We start from the raw sequence: 23,587 nt of genomic DNA on the forward strand, positions 1-23,587 counted from the left end.
AAATTTTTACATATTTATTTATTTTGTTTTATTTTTTGGGTGCGGGGACAGTCTTTCTCTGTCACCCAGGCTGCAGTGCAGTGGCAAAATCTCGGCTCACTGCAAACTCTGCCTTCTGGGTTCAAGTGAGTTTTGTGCCTCAGCCTCCCAAGTAGCTGGGACTACAGGTGCACAAAACCAGGCCCAGCTAATTTTTGTATTTTTAGCAGAGATGCGGTTTTGTCATGTTGGCCAGGCTGGTCTTAAACTTCTGGTTTCAAATGATCCACCTGCCTCAGCCTCCTAAAGTGCTGGGATTACAGGCCTAAGCCACTGCCCCAGCCTACATTTTTTTTTTCTTTAATTCTCATCCAAAATCTTCAATCTTCATGTCTGAAATAAAATATCATTATCTTTTTAATTTAAAGGTTAGTTATCCTGATTTTGTCTTCTAGAAGGAAACTTATGGAAACTTTAAATTTATTTTCAACAAATATTTCTTGAGTATCTACTATATTCCAGGTGGATACATTTGTGAATAAAACAAACCAAAATAAAAATTAGACTCATGGAGCTCACAGTATCTTGGTGGAGGCAGACAGTGAACAAAATTAATAGGCAAAATACATATTACATTACATGATGATAAGTGCTAAGGAGAAAAATAAAGCATAGAAGGGCATGAAGGTGCAATTTTTTTTTTTTTTTTTTTTTTGAGACGGAGTTTCACTCTTCTTGGCTCACTGCAACCTTCACCTCCTTGGTTCAAGCGATTCTCCTGCCTCAGCCTCTGAATTAGCTGGGACTACAGTCGCATGCCACCACACCCAGCTAATTTTGTATTTTTAGTATAGAGGGGATTTCACTATGTTGGCCAGGCTGGTCTCGAACTCCTGACCTTATATGATCCACCCACCTGGGCCTCCCAAAGTTCTGGGATTACAGGCATGAGCCACCACACCCGGCCATGAAGGTGCAGTTTTACATAGAGTAGGAAGGGAAGGCTTCATGGAGATATTTGAGTGCAGGGTGAATGAGGTAAGGGAGCAAGCCATGTAAAGATGAAGGGGAGGAGTTGCTCCAGAGGGAATAGCAATTGCTGAGGCTCAGAGGTGGCAGCCTTCCTAGATGCTTAAGGACCATCAAGGAAGCCAGTATGGTTATTGAGGAGACACTAAAGGGAAGGTAGAAGATGAGACTCAAGAGGTAATGAGTGTCAGCAATCACAGAGCACATGGATAATTTCTGAGCATTTTAAGGGAATCTCAGAACCAGAAGATGCATTTGAGATCATCTAGCTCACTGGGTTTTGACATTTGTTTAGTTTGATCCAAAATAAATACATTTTATTTATTGACATGGCACACACATGTGTACATACATACACACACATTCACACAAACACACATAGTAATGAAACAAAAATTTTATGAAACAGGCCAGGCGCAGTGGCTTATACCTGTAATCCCAGCACTTTGAGAGGCTGAGTCAGGAGAATTCCTTGAAGCCAGGAGTTGAGACAAGTCTGCACAACAAAGGGAGATCCTGTCTCTACAAAAAATGATAATAATAAGCCAGGCTCAGCAGTGTGCATCGGTAGTCCCAGCTACTTGGGAGGTTGAGGTGGGAAGAGCACTTGAACCCAGGAGTTCAAAGCTGCAGTGAGCTGTGATCGTGCCACTGCACTCCTGCCTGGGCAACAGAGAAAGGCTCTGTCTCAAACAAACAAACAAAATCTACAAAACATATTTATTATGATGCACCCTGACGTTTTGTTTTGAATTCTGGTGGTTACTCATCAAATTGATTTTACAATTCCCCTTTCTTATCTCTGTTTTTTTGTTTGATTTGGGGGGCTTTTTTTTTTTTTTTGCAGAGCTCTGCTCTTGTTGCCCAGGCTGGAGTGCAATGGCGCAATCTTGGCTCACCACAACCTCTGACTCCGGGGTTCAAGCGATTCTCCTGCCTCAGCCTCCCAAGTAGCTGGGCTTACAGGCACACACCGCCATGGCTGGCTATTTTTGTAATTTGGGGGCTTTCTTTAGCCTTCAGAAAGCATAGCAGAAATAAACAACTCTCATTTTGAAAAACACTCGACCCTTTCAGGTGTAGCTCAACCTTTTTAGTGTCCAGATGAGGAAACAGAGACCCAAAGAGAGTAAGAGATTTGTCAAAATTTTCCCAAAGGTATTGGCAATGCTTGGACAAGAGCCCGGGTCTCCCGGCTCCTGGTCCAGGGCTTTGTACAACAAAAAGAAGCCAGATCCTGCTCTCCAGCACTTCTCATGTTTCACTTTAGTTTTCTGAGTTTTTATTTGTTTCGTTGGTTTCGCTTTTGTCTTTTGTTTTTGGGTTTTTTTTTTTTTTTTTTTTTTTTTTTGAGAAAGAGTCTCGCTCTGTCTCTCAGGCTGGAGCATAGTGGCGCAATATCGGCTCACTGCAACCTCTGCCTCCCGGGTTCAAGCAATTCTCCTGCCTCAGCCTCTGGAGTAGCTGGGACTACAGGCGCGTGCCACCACACTTGGCTAATTTTTTTGTGTTTTTAGTAGAGACAGGGTTTCACCGTGTTAGCCAGGATGGTCTCGATTTCCTGACCTCATGATCTGCCCACCTCGACCTCCCAAAGTGCTGGGATTATAGGCATGAGCCACCGCGCCCAGCCTTTTTTAGGTTTTTATGGAGATGAGGTCTCACTATGTTGCCTAGGCTGATCTCAAACTCCTGTGCTCAAGCAATCTTACTGCCTTGACCCACCAGAGTGTTAGGATTACACGCGTGGCCACCACACCCAGCCATTTTCACTTTCTTCTTAAAGAAAACATATTAAAGCAGAATTTCCTGAGTAATAGCTTAACTAGGTTTCTTAAATGTGCCCTACTTGCCTTACTTTTTAAGCTTAAACTTTTATAAACACAAATATAACATGATATTTTTAATTAAAATATTAAAGTATTTATACCCAGCATGCATAATACAAATATACTTAAAAATTAAATTCTTCCATGAATTATTCAAAGGCACATTTTCATAATCATAACATTAATCAAATGAGTCATAAATCTCATGAGGTTGTGTGCAGACAGCACATATAAAAGTTCAAGGTCATACACAACTATGGTTAACATAGTTCATTTCAACTCAATGAGCATTTAAAGAACATCTACTGGCCAGGCGTGGTGGTTCATGCCTATAATCCCAACACTTTGGGAGGTCAAGGTGGGAGGATTGCTTGAGGCCAGGCATTTGAGACCTGCCTAGGCAACATAGGAGACCCTATTCCTATAAAAAATTTTTTAAAATTAGGTAGCCATGGTGGCGCACATCTATGGTTGCAGCTACTCAGGAGGCTGAGACATAAGGATTGCTTGAACCCAAGAAGTTGAGGCTGGAGTGAGCCATGATTGTGCCACCGTGCTCCAGCCTGGGAGACAAAGTGAGATCCTGTCTCAAAAAAATAAAAAATTTAAAAAAAGAACATCTACTATGTGCTAATTGTGCATGCTGGGACAATAACCATGAATTAATAAGTCCTTCTGGCCTTGAGGAACTTACAATCTAGTAGGAGAGATAGTCAGACCAATAGCCATAATTCAATATTAGAAGATATATGAGATATATATGAGAAGATACATAGCTGATATCTGAGATATCTGATATCTGTGATATCAGAGAAGTACAAAGTACTCGTTCCTTAACTACCGTGGGAACACAGATGAGGGTTAAGTTAATTCTCCTTAGGGGTAGAGACGGTTCAGAAAGACTAAAAAGAGGAGAAAATATTTGTTTTGCGCCTTAAAAGATGAGTGGAAATTTGCTGACCAGATGAATAGTAAAACAGGTATAAAGAGAGGAGGTAATAGTATGAATAAAAAGAAAAAGTATAGCATGAAAAGCATGTCACATAGAAGAATCATCTGACTAGACTGTGGATGCCCTCTTATGATGGGTTGGACATGACATGGTTAGGCATTTAGATTTTATTCTACAGCAAATGAGGAATCATCAAAGGTGTTTAATAAAGTAATTCTGGAAGCAAAGTAGAAACTAAACATGAGGCTGTTTTGGGTTGAATTGAGTCCCCTAAAAAAGATATGTTGAAGTCCTAGCCCCAGCACCTCAGAATGTGACCCTATTTGGGTCCGGGTACAGAGGCTCACGCCTGTAATCCCAGCACTTTTGGAGGCCGTAGCGGGCAGATCACTTGAGGTCAGAAGTTTGAGACCAGCCTGGCCAACATGGCAAAACTCCATCTCTAAAAAAATACAAAAATTAGCTGGGGGTGGTGGTGCATGCCTGTAATCCCAGGTACTGGGGAGGCTGAGACAGAAGAATACTTGGACCTGGGAGGCGGAGGTTGTAGTGAGTTGAGATCATGCCACTGCACTCCAACCTGGGTGACAGAGTGAGAACCTGTCTTAAAAAAAAAAAAGAACGTGACCTTATTTGGAAACAGTCTTCACAGATGAAGTCAAATAGTTAAGATAAGGTTATTAGGGTGGGCCATAATGCAACATAATTGATGTCCTTATAGAAAGGGGACATTTGGACACAGACACAGACATGCTTAGAGGGAAGACTGCAGGAAGAGACTGGGAAAATGCCGTTTGGAGGTAGAGGATTGAGTGATACATCTACAAGCCAAGTGTTGCCAAGATTGCCAGCAAACCACCAGAAGCCAGGCAAGGGGCATGGAACAGATCCTCCTTCACAGCCCTCACAAAGAACCAACCCTGATGACACCTGGATTTTGGACTTCTAGCCTCCCAAACTGTGAGACAATAAATGTCTGCTATTTTCAGCTGCTCTGTTTGTGGCTTTGTTATACACTTTGTTATGGCAGCCCTAGGAACTAATACAGAGGCTACTGAACAGTGCAGTCTAAAGCAATGAGAGATTGAACAAAAATACTGACAGTGGGGAGTTGAGAAAAAGTCACAAATATGAAAAATATCGCTAAGGTAAAAGCAGCAATGTTTAGTGATTGGCTGAATATGGCAAAGGAGAAAAAGGAGTCCAAGATGGATGAAGCTTTTATTCTACCTTAATCTACCAATGTGGTGTCTAAACTAAACTATCTTAGTGTCATCATTAGATTGTTCCTGAGGCCAGGGACCTTGTAAAAATCCCCATGCTTTTTCCACTGGCTAAATTTAAAACTTTCTTTGGACTGGAGTCCTCAGTTTTCATTCTATTGGCTTATAGCTTCCTTCCCCTTCCCCTTCCCCTTCCCCTTCCCCTTCCCCTTCCCCTTCCCCTCCTCTTCCTCCTCCTCCTCCTCCTCCTCCTCCTTCATCGCCCAGGTTGGAGTGCAGTGGTGTGATCTCGGCCAGGTTCAAGTGATTCTCCTATCTCAGCCTCCTGAGTAGCTGGGATTACAGGCACACGCTACCACACCTGGCTAATTTCTGTGCTTTTAGTAGAGACAGTGTTTCACCATGCTGGCCAGGCTGGTCTCAAACTCCTGACCTCAAGTGATCTGCCCACCTTGGCCTCCCAAAGTGCTGGGATTATGGGTGTGAACCACCGCATCCAGCCTTTTCTCCTTCCCTTCTCCTTCTCCTCCTTCTCCTTCTCCTCCTTCTCCTTCTCCTTCTCCTCCTCCTCCTCCTCCTCCTTCTCCTCCTTTTCTTCTTCTTCTTGAGATTGAGGTCTCACTACGTTGCCTAGGCTGCTCTCAATCTCCTGGGCTCATGTGATCTTCCTGCCTCAGCCTCTGAAAGTTATAGGATTACAGGCATGATCCACCACACCTGGCCATTATAGCTATATTCCGCTCCTTCTACTCAGTCCTTTTAAGAGGGTTCAGTTGACCTGACGGCTTTCCTTTCCATTTTATTAGTTTTGCCTTGGATGCTATCTATGAAATTATCTTTAGCTCTACATTCAACCACCTTTAATCCATTCCATCTCTTTGCTATACACAATAAAAACCCCCAGTCTCCAGCTTAGATTCAGCACAAGCCCTCACTTGTCTAGGGAGCTAGCATAGATACTAAAAGCCATTAACCAACCTATAAAATATAGCAAAAGAAGACATGGCAAGAAAGCTACTAAGTTCATTTTCTGACATTCTAGAAAATATATTTTTGATCCAAAGAGAAGCCATTGATCCACCCTTTATCTAGGACTGCAAATATTCCATATATCCTATCAAAACAGATTGACCTACTGCATGGCCTGCCACGACGCCCACTGTATCTCTTTGGTACAAACATCTGTTCCAAACTGAGACAACTAGGTTGTCTTTACAGAGAAATGAAAATAAGTGTCTGTGTGTGCCTGGACATCTAACAGGAAACTGCAGCAGCTATAGTCTTCAACATGGACTAAGCAGCAGAGAAAGTGGGCCTGCAGAAAGTCAAGAATTAGCGGATGTCAGAAGAAAGTGGAGATGAAAGAGACAGACATCCTGCCTGAGTCTCTTGCAGCTTCCTCTTTTATTTATTTTGTTTATTTATTTATTTTGAGACGGAGTCTTGCTCTGTTGCTCAGGCTGGAGTACAGTGGCATGATCTCCGCTCACTGCAACCTCCGCCACCCGGGTTCAAGCAATTCTCCTGTCTCAGCCTCCCGAGTAGCTGGGACTACAGGTGCATGCCACTACACCCGGCTTATTTTTGTATTTTTAGTAGAGGCAAGGTTTCACCATATTGGTCAGGCTGGTCTCGAACTCCTGACCTCAGGTGCTCCACCTGCCTCGGCCTCACAAAGTGCTGGGATTAGAGGCATGAGCCACTGTGCCCGGCCGGTGGCAGCTTTCTCTTTCCCGGTTCAAATACCTTTCTGAAGCCAACATCATTCCTGTCTGTGAATTCTGTAAAAACACTCTGTATCTTTAGAATAAGTGCTCTCATCTTTTAATATCACCCTAACTGAAGTTTTTTTCAAAGAATCCTAACCAACACAGATACGTTAGGTCTGAAATGCATATCCAACATCTAAGAGAAGTAGTTGGAAATGCGGGTCCTGAATACAGAGCAGAGATTGGGGGAAGACATTTGATATGGGTAAGGGGGTAACTGAAGTCACCGGAGTACATGAGCTTGCCAGAAAAAGCCCAAAGTGAAGGAAAAAGGCGGGAGAGGGAGAAGAAATGAAGGACGGATCTCTTAAGATCTTCAGTATTGAAGAAATGAATCATGGAAAGAGGAGTCATTGAAGAAGATTAAAAAGAACAGAAAATTAGGAGAGAGTGCTTTTGTGGAAGCCAAGGAGTAAGAGTGTTCAGGTTGTGCTTACAGAAAATTCAGTCACAGCCAGGTGTGGTGGCTCATGCCTGTAATCCCAGCACTTTGGGAGGCCAAAGCAGGCGGATCACTTGAGGTCAGGAGTTCGAGATCAGTCTAGCCAACATGGTGAAACCCCATCTCTACTAAAAATACAAAGATTAGCTGGGTGTGGTGGCGCATGCCTGTAGTCCCAGCTACTCAGGAAGGTGAGACAGGAGAATCGCTTGAACCCAGGAGGCGGAGGCTGCAGTGAGCCGAGATCGAGACAGAGCAAGACTCCGTCTCAAAAAAAAAAAAAGGCTGGGCACGCTGGCTCACACCTGTAATCCCAGCACTTTGGGAGGCCGAGGCGGGAGGATCATGAGGTCAGGAGATGGAGACCATGCTGGCTGACACGGTGAAACCCCGTCTCTACTAAAGATACAAAAACTTAGCCAGGCGTGGTGGCGGGCGCCTGTAGTCCCAGCTACTCAGGAGGCTGAGGCAGGAGAATGGTGTGAACCTGGGAGGCAGAGGTTGCAGTGAGCCGAGATTGCACCACTGCACTCCAGCCTGGGCGACAGAGCGAGACTCCGTCTCAAAAAAAAGGAGAATGACAACTAAAGTTAGATGACAGTGCAGTGGGGTGGTGGTGAGGATGGTGGGGGTGGGGGCTTGGATTTAATAATCAGGAAGTCCCTGACAGTCTTATCAAAAGCAGTGGTATATTAGCACAGAGAGTATGTTAAGGGTATATAAGCCTCCTTGAAGACTAACTGGTAGATGAGAAGTGATAATAGATCGTCATTTCTGATATTTGAAAAGGAGAATGATGGAGAAGTCAACAATCCGAAGGGGAGGCGTCATGGAGAGGTGCTTTGCTTAGTTTTAGAATTGTAGATAATTAAGCATGTTTATAGGCTGAGGAGCAGAAGCCACTGGAGAAGGGGAGACTCAAGGTATAAAAGGCATGAAATAAAAGTCAACTGTTGGGGAAAAGCCCCAAAAACATAAATGGAAGGGGATTAAACAGAGCAACACCTCTTCCTCCAAAACAGGAAAGGAAATAAGCATGAATACCGATATCAGAATTTGGGATGTGCACAAGAAAAAGTGGAATTGTTGAAAATTTTATTTTGGTAAACACACACTCTTTATTTTTATTTTTATTTTTTGAGACAGAGTTTCACTCTTGTTGCCCAGGCTGGAGTGCAATGGCGCAATCTCGGCTCACTGCAGCCTCCACTTCCCGGGTTCAAGCGATTATCCCGCCTCAGCCTCCCAAATACCTGGGGTTACAGGCATGTGCCACCATGCCTGGCTACTTTTTGTAGCTCTTTTTTTCTTTGTTTTTTTTTTTTTTTTTTTTTTTTTTTGAGACGGGTAGTCATGCTTTGTCGCCCAGGCTGGAGTGCAGTGGCGCGATCTCAGCTCATTGCAACCTCTGCACCCTAGGTTCAAGCGATTCTTCTGTCTCAGCCTCCCAAGTAGCTGGGATTACAGGGGCCTGCCACCGCGCCCCGCTAATTTTTGTATTTTTAGTCGAGACGAGGTTTCACCATCTTGGCCAGGCTGGTCTTGAACTCCTGACCTCGTGATCCACACACCTCGGCTTCCCAAAGTGCTGGGATCACAGGCGTGAACCACTGCGCCCGGCCAGTTCTGTAGTTTTAATAAAGACGAGGTTTCGCCATGTTGGCCAGGCTGGTCTCGAACTCCTGACCTCAGGCGATCCGCCCACCTCAACCTCCCAAAGCGCTGGGATTACAGGCGTGAGCCACCGCGCTCGGCCTAAACACACACTTTTAAACTGTTTAACTTTTTAAAGATAAACCTTGACATCACTATTACTCAGTTTGAGGAAAGGCACAAGAAAGTAGTAAGATCTCACCAGATTTTTAAGTTCTGCTTTGTTTGCTTACATCATTGATCAGACATGAGCTAAGAAACCACCTGTTCGCCTTCTGACTTAAACAATGGAGACTAAGGAGAGCTGAAACTTTCATGAGCATCTCAACATTTCCCCCGCTTTTTTTTTTCTCTTGCCACTGTCCCCAGGGTTGGAGGGCCCCAGAGGGTATGCGGATGATACTTCGAGTTTCTCACTCTTCTCATAGCAGTGAAGAACAGACAGTGGGAGCAGGCAGCAACAGCCAGAGCCCTTGCTAGAAGCACCCAGAACTAGCTGTGCAAATTTATTTCAATCCTGCCCAAAACTCCTTCACCTTAAAAAGCCTTGGAGATGGCTCTCATCAAGACAAGAAAGCAGGGTGCGGTGGCTCATACCTGTAATCCCAGCACTGGGAGGCCGAGCCAGGAGGATCGCTTGTGGTCAGGAGTTTGAGACCAGCCTGGGCAACACAGCAAGTCCCCATCTCTACAAAAGTTTAAAAAATTAGTGGGTTGTGGTGGCCACCGCCTGTAGTCCCAGCTACTCAGGAGGCTGAGGTGGATGGATTGCTTGAGCCCAGGAGTTCGAGACCAGCCTAAGCAATATAGCGAGACCACGCCTACAAAAAAAAAATTGTTTTTTAACTCAGGAAAAAATTAGCCAGGTATGGTGGCGCACACCCGTGGTCCCAGCTGCTTGGGAGGCTGAGGTGGGCAGATCTCTTGAGGCTGCAATGAGCCGAGATCTCACCACTGCACTCCAGCCTGGGGGACAAAAAAAAAAAAAAAAAAAAAAAGAGGAAGCAAAGCAATGACCCAAGTTATGGCCTCAGGGACTTCCAAAATCAGAGCCCTAATCTGACGAACCCGCCCTGACGACTGTAAGAAAACGACTCTCACTTTTCATTGGCTGACCCTCCCGGAGTTGAGACCTTGCTTCATTTTCCTTGGTTGTTGCTGCCGTCACGTCTTGTCGCCGCGCCCACTTTCCTCCCGGTGCCCAGTGAGCGTTGAGGGAGAATGATTTGCAGCCGGTCAGGGGCGGGAGTTCGCGGCAGCAAACCTGCTTCCCCCTCCCACGCGCCCCCGCCCCCGCCCCGCCCCCGTCCTGAGGCCCCGCCCCTAGCCGGGCCTGGCCCCGCCTCTCTCTCCCGAGAGGGCGGGCACCAGGCGGCGGCCACAGCCGCAGGAATATGCTGGAAGGCGGCGGGCAGGCGCCCGCGAGGTGCTGAAGGGACAGTTCCCGCCGCCGAACTTACCCCGCGGGTGGGGCAGCCCAGGAGCCAGCGGGGCACGTGAGCGATGGAGACCATCTGGATCTACCAGTTCCGCCTCATCGTGATCGGGGACTCCACCGTGGGCAAGTCCTGCCTCCTGCACCGCTTCACCCAGGGCCGCTTCCCCGGGCTGCGCTCCCCCGCCTGCGACCCCACCGTCGGCGTGGACTTCTTCTCCCGCCTGCTGGAGATCGAGCCGGGCAAGAGGATCAAGCTGCAGCTCTGGGACACGGCGGGACAGGAGCGGTTCAGGTAGGGACCCCGGGGACCTCGGGCACCGCGCCGCCCCCTCGGCCCGCCCAGACGCCTCTTCCCCAGGCGCCCGCCCCGCCGGCCCTGGTCGACGGAGGCTCTGGCCCTTCCCTCTCGAAAGTGCAAACACTCCATTCTCGCTTCCCCTTTGCCCCTCCTCTTCCAGGGACGACTTCCTCCTCCGCAATTTCTCACTTCTTTCTTTGGCGCCCATTTCCTGCGCCCCCTTTCCATCTTTCCTTTCCCGCCTGAACTGGGGTCTTCCTCGCCGCCCCCTCTTCCCCAAATCTTTCTGCCCCTGTGGGTATTTTGATCCCCTTCGACTCCCCGGCTGCCTCCTCCCCAAACTCGGCTTCCCTGGCTGCGCACAGCCTGACCCGACCACCCTCCTCCAAGCAGGCGCCCCTTTTCCTGCCCTAACCCAGCGGCTCCCACGCTGTGTGGCCGGGGAGAACCGAGAGGGAGGGTTCCCAGATTCGTGATGGATCCTTTTGCAAGGAGCGCTCCAAGCCAGGTTCCTGCATGAGCTCACTGGGCATGGTTCACAGAGAGGTGTATGCGGTAATGGTTTGGGCACCTCACAGCACTGAATGTGGTCATCAGAAATACTGGGTCATGACCCGTGGGAATGGGTCTTGTAGGTTAACTAGATGCAACATCAGGGACACTGGCACGGCAGAGGGTGTGTGTGTGTGAAGGGTTGAGTTGTCTTTAGAAGTTTGTAATGTTCGGTGGGAAAAAGACATATATTGAGATTTGCCAGGAACTTTTATTTTGCTTATGATCAGTACTTAACGTTCCAGGGTGATAATATTTCTAAAGACAGAAGGAGGGATCCAAATGAATAGTCTTCTCCTAAATATTCACTGGGGACATGAAGGGCTTCACAAAGGCGACTCGTGTAAATAAAAAGTAAATAAAATTATATGCGTTTCCTGAATATTTGAGATGGAAGCAGGTTTAAAGCAAATTTTAAATGTCTAGGATTCAAAGGCACTTCGTTTTAGAGGAAGATGGTGAAATCATGTTGCACTGTTTTGTTTCTTAAAGACTGCATTGTCCATTGGAACTCATTTAAGGAAGCATTTTGCATTAGTCAGCAAGTACTCTGTGAAATGCAGTGTTCCATGAGGGGACTTCCCAAACATGGCTTCCCCTCGCCCCCAGCCAGCATCACTGCGAATGAGATCAGCCTACATCTGTGAGAATGGTCCAACATTCAAAGTTTTGGCTTCCGTTCCCAGCAATGATGCTGATTCATAGAGATAATGAGTGAACTGCTTAGCTTGCTTATACCTTAGTTTTCCTGTGTGTGAAGTGGAAAGATGGTAAGGCCAACCCTTCAGAGAGGTGTTAAAAGATTATTGATTGGATTTGTACAACATTTAGAATTCCATGAAAAATGTTTTTCCTTTTCAAGAAGCCTCCTTTTATTAAAATACTTTTTCAAAGGTTTGATTCCTCATCTGTAAAATGAAAGTCATTATGATCTCTAACATTCCTTCCAGTTTTACCATTCTAAAGTTGATTGCCAATTCCTTGACATGTGATCTCAATCAGAGGTAAACTTTGCAATACATCAGGCTCAGAATAAAAGCATTTACTGTTAGCTCTCGACCCACCCTCTGAAGTGAATACAATATAAACCTTTATGTCTTAAACTTCTAACAGCTACTTTGAGTTGCAACTACAAGAAACGTGGGTAGTAAAATCTTGGTGTTTAATTATTTCCTTAAAAGTAGCTCAACTGGCCGGGCGCGGTGGCTCAAACCTGTAATCCCAGCACTTTGGGAGGCCGAGACGGGCGGATCACGAGGTCAGGAGATCGAGACCATCCTGGCTAACACCGTGAAACCCCGTCTCTACTAAAAATACAAAAAACTAGCCGGGCGAGGTGGCGGGCGCCTGTAGTTCCAGCTACTCGGGAGGCTGAGGCAGGAGAATGGTGTAAACCCGGGAGGCGGAGCTTGCAGTGAGCTGAGATCCGGCCACTGCACTCCAGCCTGGGCGACAGAGCGAGACTCTGTCTCAAAAAAAAAAAAAAAAAAAAGGCCGGGCGCGGTGGCTCAAGCCTGTAATCCCAGCACTTTGGGAGGCCGAGACAGGCGGATCACGAGGTCAGGAGATCGAAACCATCCTGGCTAACAAGGTGAAACCCCATCTCAACTAAAAAATACAAAAAATAACTACCCGGGCGAGGTGGCGGGCGCCTGTAGTCCCAGCTACTTGGGAGGCTGAGGCAGGAGAATGGCGTAAACCCGGGAGGCGGAGCTTGCAGTGAGCTGAGATCCGGCCACTGCATCCCAGCCTAGGCGACAGAGCAAGACTCCCTCTCAAAAAAAAAAAAAAAAAAAAAAGTAGCTCAACTTGGCTGGGTAGGGTGGCTCACGCCTGTAATTCCAACACTTTGGGAGACCACGGCTGGTGGATCACGAGGTCAAGAGTTCGAGACCAGCCTAGCCAAGAAGGTGAAACCTCGTCTGCACCAAAAATACAAAAATTAGCTGGGCATGGTGATGCGCGCCTGTAATCCCAGCTACTCAGGAGGCTGAGGCAGGCGAATCGCTTGAATCTGGGAGGCAGAGTTTGCAGTGAGCCGAGATCATGCCGCTGCACTCCAGCCTGGGTGACAGAGCCAGACTTGGTCTCAAAAAAAAAAAAAAAAACAAAAAGTAGGTCAACTTATTGACAAGAAATTAAAGGATAATTAATTTGTTAGACTTTAAAGACCTGTATGCTAAATAGATGATATAGATGATTGTTTTTTAACTTTTTTTCTTTTTTTTTTTTTTTTTTTGAGACGGAGTTTCGCTCTTGTTGCCCAGGCTGGAGTGCAATGGCGCGATCTTGGCTCACTGCAAACTCCGCCTCCCAGGTTCCAGCAATTCTCCTGCCTTAGCCTCCTGGATAGCTGGGATTACAGGTGTGCACCACCACACCTGGCTTATTTTGTATTTTTAATAGAGACAGGAGTTTCCCCATGTTGGTCAGGCTGGTCTTGAACTCCCGACCTCAGGTGATCCACCCGCCTCAGCCTCCCAAAGTGCTGAGATTTCAGGCGTGTGAGCCACCTTGCCTGGCCTAAATGATTGTTTTTTAATGCCTTGAAGAAGAATGTAAATAATAATTCATTTTATATACATTATTAAAACCCAACAGTAACTCTCGCATTATAATACAACGACATTTAGGGAATGTTTACTGACAGTGAGTCATACTTTATTTTGTTTGGCTCTTTACCAAAGTTCTGTTTGTAAATACATACATATTTCAGTAGCTACCTCCAAATACTTGCTTTTCTCTCATTTACCAGAATGTTTTCCATAAGATTGCATTTAAAACAATTACTATTAAATCATTCTGTATCTTTCGTCAAGAAATTACAGATTCTAATTTTGAATAATAGATACCGTTGCATACTTTATTTTGTAGAAAGGTACTGTATATCATGAAGATGTATTCCTGTCATTAGTCATAATCATATCATGAAGAATTTGTGGGAAATGTCATATTTGAAGGTTTATTGGTGATTGGATATAAACCTACAAAAAGGAACCTACTTAGACAGCTCATGAGGTAGCTTGAGAGCATAGTAAATGTGTTACAGAACAATAGGATAGTGAGTTTATGATTATGATCATGATTAGCCTGTGTTTTCTTTCTTTGTTTCTTTCTTTTTTTTTTTTTTTAAAACAGGGTCTGTCACTCAGGCTGGAATGCAGTGGCACAATGTTGGCTCACTGCAACCTACACCTCCCAGGTTCAAGCAATTCTCCTGCCTCAGCCTCCCAAGTGGTTGAGACTACAGGCACACGCCACCACACCCAGCTAATTGTTGTATGTTTTTTTGTGGAGACAAGGTTTGGCCATGTTGCCGAGGCTGGTCTGAAACTCCTGGGCTGAAGCAATCCGCCTACCTCGGCCTCCCAAAATGCTGGGATTTCAAGCCTGAACCACCGCGCCTGGCCAGCCTTAGTTTTCAATGTTCAGAGTAACATGCGAATAGAGGATAACTACTTGCCTGAAATAAAAAGGGACAAAATCAAAGTGAAAAAGGTTTAGAAAAAGAATGTATATGTGAGCATATCTGTAGATTTGTATATTAAGGAAATTTAGAATTACAGTGCCTTCATTAAAGATGAAAGTTTATTTTTCTCTTGTGTATAGAGTGGTCCCAGTTGGTGGAATGGTTCTGCACCAGGCCATCATTAGGTTCCTTCTCCCTTCATTTTCTGCCATGCCTAGGATGTTACCATCATCTACGGGAGCAAAGCTGGGTTGTAAGCACACTGTGTGTCAGGGGAAGAAGAAAGAGCAGCTCTAAACCAAGCAAAGTTTCTTTTAAGCAAGTGAGGCCAACACGGTATAGATTCTTTCGGCTCTCAATTGACTGGGGAGAACTTAGTTACAAGGAGACACTTAGACTGGGCCACTATGAGCCTAGGATGTAGGAAAGATGCCTTTGGCATTGTGGGTGTTGGGGGAAGCTAGTAATCATGTTTTTATAATTTTTGGTTTTGTTTTGTTTTTTGAGACAATCTTGCTCTGTCATCCAGACTGGGTGTAGTGGCCAGATCTCAGCTCACTGCAACCTATGCCTCCCAGGTTCAAGCAATTATTATGCCTCAGTTTCCCGAGTAGCTAGGACTACAGGTGTGTGCCACCACGCCCAGCTACTTTTTGTAATTTTAGTGGAGATGGGGTTTCACCATGGTGGCCGGGCTGGTCTCGAGCTGCTGGGCTCATGTGATCTTCTTACCTCAGCCTCCCAAAGTGCTGGGATTAGGTTAGCAGTAGAGGAAACGAGAATATTATTTAATACAGTGTTAATAAGGATAAATATATTGGAAGAGCTAGGTGTACGGAGAGCATTAAAGGTAAGAATAGAAATTTTGAACTTTTCCCATAAAAAGCATTTAAAGTTATATGACTATAATATGAGATAAATACATAGCGATGTTAGCTATAGGAATAGGAAACCTCTAGGCTTTGAACCAGGTTTGGCCTTTTATCTGACGTTGCCTGGCCTTTGGGGTGTTAATGTCCTCGTCGTGCAGTGTTCTCAAGGAGTGCTCTGCAGAAAACTCATTCCTGTGATTATATATATACATTTTTCTTTCTTTTGAGACGGAGTCTCACTTTGTCACCTGAGGCTGGAGTGCAGTGGAACGATCTCGGCTCACTGCAACCCCCGCCTCCCAGGTTCAAGCGATTCTCTTCCCTCAGCCTCCCGAGTAGCTAGGATCACAGGCATGCGCCACAGCACCCGGCCAATTTTTGTATTTTTAGTAGAGATGAGGGTTTCATCAAGCTGGTCTCAAACTCCTGGTCTCAAGTGATCTGCCCGCCTCAGCTTCCCAAAGTGATGGGATTACAGGCATGAGCTACTGTGCCTCACCTGTGATTCTTTTTTATTTTGTTTTGTTTTGTTTTTTTTGAGATGGAGTCTTGCTCTTGTCGCCTAGGCTGGAGTGAAATGGCACAATCTCGGCTTACTGCAACCTCTGCCTCCCAGGTTCAAGCGATTCTCCTGCCTCAGCCTCCTGAGTAGCTGGGATTACAGGTGCCCACCACGATGCTCAACTAATTTTTGTACTTGTAGTAGAGACGAGGGTTCACCATGTTGGCCAGGCTGGTCTCGAACTCCTGACCTCAAGTGATCCACCAGCCTCAGCCTCCCAAAGTGCTGGGATTACAAGCGTAAGCCACCGCACCCAGCCTGTGATTCTTTTTAAAAGATGCATTCTGTGATCAAGTAAGTTTGGAAATCCCTGTATTCCATATGGCACTCTCTTAAAATTCATATGAAAGGCTCAAAGAAGTACTGCAGCAAAGAAACCTGTTTAACTTTGATTAACCTAGTATTTCCCAACTTATTTTAGAGGCTATTTTTAAAATATGAAAATCTAGGCTGGGTGCGGTGACTCAACGTCTGTAATCCCAACACTTTGGGAGGATCACTTGAGGCCAGGAGTTCAAGTCCAGCATAGAGAACATATCAAGACTCTGTCTCTAACCAAAAAAAAATTTTTTTTTAATTAACTGGGCATGGTGGCATGGACCTGCAGCCCCAGCTGCTCAGAAGCCCGAAGCAGGAAGGTGGTTTGAGCCCAGGAGGTCGAGGTTCAGTGAGCTATGATCATGCCACTGTACTCCAGCCTGGGTGACAGAGCTAGACCCTGTCTCTAAAAAGAAGAAAAAGAAAATCTATGGTAACCGGTGCTCTAAGGAGTATAATTTGGGAATAGCTCCCTTGATAAGTTGCCTTAGCATATTCTTTGAGCAGAACCACTAAATACTTGAGGTTTGTAGCAATAGAAGACCTACAGACAAACTTAACCAATTAATTAACTTAGTTAAGGGCTGTAAACAGTAAGTGCTATAAGAGACAGCCTCAGGCCGGGCATGGGGGCTCACACCTGTAATCCCAGCACTTTGGGAGACTGAGGTGGGTGGATCACCTGAGGTCAGGAGTTCGAGACAAGCCTGGCCAACATGGTGAAACTCCGTCTCTACTAAAAACACAAAAATTAGCCAGGTGTGGTGGCAGGCGCCTGTAATCCCAGCTACTCGGGAGGCTGAGGCAGGAGCATCGCTTGAACCTGGGAGGCGGAGGTTACAGTGAGCCAAGAATATGCCATTGCACTCCAGTCTGGGGAACAAGAGCGAGACTTCGTCTCAAAAAAAAAACAGCCTCCCTCCTCTCCCTTCCCCTTCCCCCACAAAATTGGGAGCGACCCCTAACTATTACCGCTAAATCTACCCAGCCTCTGCCTGCCTCTCCATGTTTTTTCCCCTAGCTCCTCTTATGCTATGTATCTTTCTCCTTGCCAGGTGTCTTACTGTTACAGGAAAGGGGTCCCAATCCAGACCCCAAGAGAGGGTTCTTGGATCTCGCACAAGAAGGAATTCAGGGCGAGTCTGCAGTGCAAAATAAAAACAAGTTTATTAAGAAAGTAAAGTGGTAAAAGAACAGCTACTACATAGACAGAGTAGGACGTGCCTGAAAGTAGGAGGAGGAACGCATGCACCCTAGGTACAATGCTTGTATATATATGAGGAGATATCCTCTGCTACAAGGGTTTGTGATAAAGGATTAATTTTCTTAATTACTATATTTTGCAAGAATCGATATTATTATCTTTAAAGCAAAATTAGGAATGCCTTTGTTCTCCAGATATTGGAATATTTGGACACTCCCAAGTCTGGGTCTGTTTAGCAAACATTATTAATTTATTCCCTTAGCCACAAACATCTAGAGGCTAGGAATGCCTAACTTTCTGGGAATGCAGCCCAGCAAGTCCTGGCCTCTTTTTTTTTTTTTTTTTTTTTTTTGAGACAGTTTCGCTGTTACCCAGGCTGGAGTGCAGTGGTGTCATCCTGGCTTACTGCAACCTCTGCCTCCTGGATTCAAGCAATTCTCCTGCCTCAGTCTCCCAAGTAGCTGAGATTACAGGTGTGTGCCACCATACTCAGCTAGTTTTTGTATTTTTAGAAGAGACAGGATTTCATCATGTTGGCCAGGCTGGTCTGGAATTCCTGACCTCAAGTGACCCGCCCACCTCAGCCTCCCAAAGTGCTGGGATTACAGGCACGAGCCACTGCACCCGGCCACGGCCTCGTTTTCCTAGCCCTCGCTCAAAATGAGTCACTCTGGTTCCAACGCCTCTGACATTAGCCCTCCTCCAGCTTATTTTTATTTTTTCTTTACCCCTTTCCTCATGTCTCCATACTCATAGTTTACTCTCATCCTCTGTTCCTCCCCCTCATTTTTATTTTAATGTGTCTCTTACTCTTCCATTTCCTTTTAGCTTATCTTCCCTTATCCCAGTGGCTTATCTTCTTTTCTCCCCCTGGCTCCCGCATGTGTCTGTTTTCTCTTCTGCCTCTTCAAAACATCCATATAAAGTTAATGTTTCAAAGCGATTTCATTTATGTACTCTGTTCTTAATCTTAAAAGCAAGCAATACTAACATTTTAAATTTCTTCCTAAGATACTTTTTTAAATCTCTAAACTAAATTAGTTGTTTTTGGTTTTGTTTCTTTTTAAAAAGGCTCTCATTTGATTCTCAGCTCCCTCACTGTGGTTCATGGCCTTCAACAGAAAACGATTTTTTGTTCCTTCAGTAGAAAATGATTGGTACCAGTCTGGCCAACATGGTGAAACCCCATCTCTACTAAAAATACAAAAAAAAATTAGCTGGGCATGGTGGTGCATGCCTATAATCCCCACTACTTGGAGGCTCAGGCAGGAAAATCCCTTGAACCCAGAAGGTGGAGCTTGCAAGGTTGCAGTGAGCTGAGATTGCGCCACTGCTCTCCAGCCTGGGTGACAGAGTAAGACTCCATCTCAAAAAAAAAAAAAAATGAAGAAAATGATTGGTGGGTTCATAATTGCATAGGTAACAGAGCAGAGATTACCATAATCACTGCAGTCTACTGTAGTTCCAAGTTATTAATAGAAAGGTAAGCTATAATTGTGTTATCAGGTAATATAATGTCTTAGTTAAAATTGTGTAGTAAGTAGTAGAAATCTAGCCAAATTCGTTTATTTATTTATTTTTTAGAGACAATTTTGCTGTGTGGCCCAGGCTGAAGTGCAGTGGCACAATCACAGCTCACTGCAGCTCAAACTCTTCGGCTCCAGTGATCCTCTTACCTTAGCCTCCTGAGTAGCTAGGACTACAAGCACATGCTACGGCACCCAGCTAATTAAAAAAAAAAAAAAAAAATTTGTAGAGACAGGGTCTCACTATATTGCCCAGGCTGGTTTTGAACTTCTTGCTTCAAGTGATCCTCCCTCCTTGGTCTCCCAAAGTGTTGGGATTATAGCCATGAACCACTGCACCTGGCCCAAATTAGTTTAAGTAATAGGGAATAAATTATACGAATTATAAACGATACAGATTTCGTGAAAGCAAAAGCTCACTGAACATCCAGGTTGTTGGAAGTACAGAATTATTATTATTATTATTTTTTTTTTTGAGACAGAGTCTTGCTCTGTCGCCCAGGCTGGAGTGCAGTGGCGCAATCTCGGCTCACTGCAAGCCCTGCCTCCTGGGTTCAAGTGATTCTCCTGCCTCAGCCTCTCAAGTAGCTGGGATTACAAGCACCTGCTACCACGCCCAGCTAGGAAGTATGGAAAATTTTAAAACAAGAGTTTGTGGACTTCCCCTCTAGTCTATTTCCATTCTCCAACTCTGTTGGCTCTCAACTTTCAGTCTCTGAGCCTCTTATTCAAACTCTTGAAAGAAAAAATATCTCATTGACTACTTATCTAGCTAGTGAATCAGCTCCCCTGCAGTCAGGTTATTGAGTTACACATACATATAATACAAATGTATTATAACATAAATATGCTAAGTAGGTATTATGGGTCAGGTAATGTAAATGTATCTGTACAGGTCCACTTTTTTGGAAAGAGAAATTCACAGACAAGGGAAATGAGCAGTCACCTCCAAAGTGTCTATTTTATGGTGTTTGAGAGTAAAATGGTATATGAGAATGAGATGGCCGGGCGTGGTGGCTCATACCTGTCATCCCAGCACTTTGGGAGGCCGAGCCGGGCAGATCACCTGAGGTCAGGAGTTCGAGACCAGCCTGGTCAACATGGTGAAACCCCATCTCTACTAAAACTACAAAAATTAGCTGGGCATGGGGCACACCTGTAATCCCAGCTATTCGAGAGGCAGAGGCAGGAGAATTGCTTGAACCCAGAAGGGGCAGGTTGCAGTGAGCCGAGATCACACCACTGCACTACAATCTAAGCAACAGAGCAAGACTCCGTCTCAAAAAAAAAAAAAAAAGAAAAAAAAAGAATGAGACAGCATCATTTCTAACAAGTGCACCAGAGTGCCAAAAGATAATCTGCGTAGCCAGACATTTTTGGGCACAGTGGCTCATGCCTGTAATCCCAACACTTTGAGAGGCCAAAGCGAGTGGATCTCTTAAGCCCAGGAGTCTGAGACCAGTCTGGGCAACATAGTGAGACCTCGTCTGTACAAAAAAATAAAAAAATTAGGCGGGCATGGTGGTGTGCCCCTGTAATCCCAGCTACTTGGGAGTCTGAGGTAAGAGTATCGCTTGAGTCCTGAAGGCCGAGGCTGCAGTGAGCCATGACTGCGCTACTGCACTCCAGCCTGGGCAACAGAGAGAGGCCCTGTCCCAAAAAAAAAAAAAAAAAAAAAAAAGGAGAAAAAGATTATTTTCAGTGTCTACTCAGAGCACTCAGAACATTTTGTGTGGTTGTATCATCAGTTTAGTCTAGAAACTAGCCAGACATTTGAAAACCTGTGATTATTTTTCTTTCTTTTCTTCTCCAATAAATTAATTGGTTTAGCCTGTATATAGCCACAACCTCAGTGTTGCATTAGTCTGTGTAGGTGATTAATACACCCTGAAGTAAACTAAATATTGTACACCAAATGTCTGAGGGCCCTGGGCCAGCCACAGGCAAAATTGTAAAATAGGTAAAGCTCACTCTTGGGGCATGTGGGACCTTCCCACCTTTCTTTATGTTTTTGGATAGTAAAACCTTGACTTATCCTCCCCTTTTACTCTCCCTACATCTCAATTGAAAAGCCATTTCTTAATGTTGTTTCCCCCAACCCCCAACATACTGCAGCCTCTGCCTCCCAGGCTCAACTGATTCTTCCCCCTCAGCCTCCCAAGTAGCTAGGACCACAGATACACACCACCACACCTGGCTATTTTTTTTTTTTTTTTTTTTTTGTATTTTTGGTAGAGATGGGATCTCGCTGTGTTGCCCAGGCTGATCTCAAACACCCGAGCTCAAGCAATCCACCCACCTCGGCCTCCCAAAGTACTCGGATTACAGGCATGAACCACCAAGCCCAGCCCCATTCCTTAATGTTCTATCTTAGCTTAAGAGAGAGAAGTGGCTGGACATGGGTGATTCATGCCTATAATCCCAGCACTTTGGGAGGCCGAGGCAGGCAGATTGCCTGAGGTCAGGAGTTCAAGACCAGTCTGGCCAACGTGGTGAAATTGAAAATAGAAAAAAGTTAGCCAGGCATGGTGGCGTCCACCTGTAATCCCAGCTACTTCGGAGGCTGACGCAGGGGAATCACTTGAACCCGGGAAGTGGAGGTTGCAGTGAGCCAAGATGGTGCCACTGTACTCCAGCCTGGGCGGCAGAGTGAGACTCTGTCAAAAAAAAAAAAAAGAGAGAGAGAGAGAGAAGTAGCTGAACAACCAAGACATACAAAATTATTAATAGTTGAAAATAATGTGGCCGGCCGTGGTGGCTCATGCCTGTAATCCCAGCACTTTGGGAGGCCGAGGCGGGCAGATCACAAGGTCAGGAGATCGAGACCATCCTGGCTAATACGGTGAAACCCCGTCTCTACAAAAAATACCAAAAAAAAAAAAAAAAATTAGCCGGGCGTGGTGGCAGGTGCCTGTAGTCCCAGCTGGAGACTGAGGCAGGAGAATGGCATGAACCCAGGAGGCGGAGCTTGCAGTGAGCCGAGATTGCACCACTGCATTCCAGCCTGGGCAACACAGCGAGACTCCATCTCAAAAAAAAAAAAAAAAAGAAAAGAAAAGAATGTAATGACAGACCTGCCTAGAGTATTTATTTCATCTCGAAATAACATTTCCCTGTTGCAGAAGTATTCATATGTGGCCAATGGGTGTTGGCATTTTCTCTCATCATGCCACGGCAGTGACCACCTATTCTGACTCACTGGCTTCATGTTGAGCTTTCAAAACAAGGGCTAGAAAAAGTTAGAGATATGGTTGTGAGTCCATGGATCACCACAGTGAAGATTTGTGGGAAGAAAAGTGCTTTACTCAGTCCGAGAGAGAGGAAATTTCCAGGCGTTGTCAGTCAATTTGGCTAGCATGCAATGATTTTTCGATAATTTACCTTCCATAGCAATGTGACCTAAAAGTTTGAAGAGGAATTTCTCGAAATTGTCCAAAAATATTTATTTTAATATATAAAGAGCCAGTTATTTGTATCCTGACTGATTTAGAGGGAATTTGCTTTCTTCTGGCCTGCTCTGTCAAGCAGTGGCAAAGAAAGGTAAGCCCCTTAAGTGATATTGAGGTACACACACACACACACACCAGGGAACATCATCAAATATAATTTAAGCAACGTTATTATTATTATTAGTTTATTTTTTTAGATGAGTCACACTCTGTCACCTAGGTTCTAGTACAGTGGCACGATCTCAGCTCCCTGCAACCTCTGCCTCCCGGTTCAAGCAATCCTACCACCTCAGCCTCCCAAGTAGCTGGGACTGCAGGTGCACGCCACCACGCCTGGCTAATTTTTGTATTTTTAATAGAGATGGGGTTTCACTGTGTTGGCCTGGCTGGTCTTAAACTCCTGACCTCAAATGATCCATCTGCCTCAGCCTCCCAAAGTACTAGGATTACAGGCGTGAGCCACCGTGCCCCGCCTATTTTAATTATTTCTAAAGCAAAATTGCTACAAGCTTATACTTCATGATTTTAATAAATCTGCCTCTAAATGTCAGTAACTGTTAATCAATTCTGGTAATATATGATTCAGGGAAGTTTGCTTTAAAAATGACCACCTCGGCTGGGCTCAGTAACTCATGCCTGTAATCCTAGCATTTTGGGAGGCCGAGGTGGTTGGATCACGAGGTCTGGAGATCGGGACCATCCTGGCCAACATGGTGAAACCCTGTCTCTACTAAAATACAAAAAATTAGCCGGGCGTGGTGACAAGTGCCTATAATCCCAGCTACTCAGGAGGCTGAGGAAGGAGAATCGCTCGAACCCGGGAGGCAGAGGTTGCAGTGAGCCAAGATCGCGCCACTGCCTTCCAGCCAGGCGAGAGAGCAAGACCCCATCTCAGAAAAAAAAAAAAAAATTCCACCTCACACAATCTACCTAAGTTAGGTAGATACTAAGAAGTTCCTAGCTATAAGAGAAGGCATTATGAAGACAGAGTATATGTTCTCAAATTATAGGCATTGCCTATCA

General features: G+C 45.2%; 1 protein-coding gene across 1 annotated transcript in view; it reads left to right on the top strand.

Annotated features, from left to right (window-relative positions):
* The first annotated feature begins 10,258 nt into the window (after nt 1-10,258).
* The window catches only part of RAB39A (RAB39A, member RAS oncogene family), a 35,948-nt gene continuing 22,619 nt past the window's right edge, over nt 10,259-23,587 (top strand). Inside the window, exon 1 of the mRNA XM_001103335.5 lies at nt 10,259-10,606. Coding sequence (XP_001103335.1) covers nt 10,380-10,606 — 227 coding nt within the window. The 5' untranslated portion in view covers nt 10,259-10,379. The remainder of the gene's footprint in view (nt 10,607-23,587) is intronic.

Source organism: Macaca mulatta, chromosome 14 (assembly GCF_049350105.2).
Source record: "Macaca mulatta isolate MMU2019108-1 chromosome 14, T2T-MMU8v2.0, whole genome shotgun sequence".
Lineage (NCBI taxonomy): Eukaryota > Metazoa > Chordata > Mammalia > Primates > Cercopithecidae > Macaca > Macaca mulatta.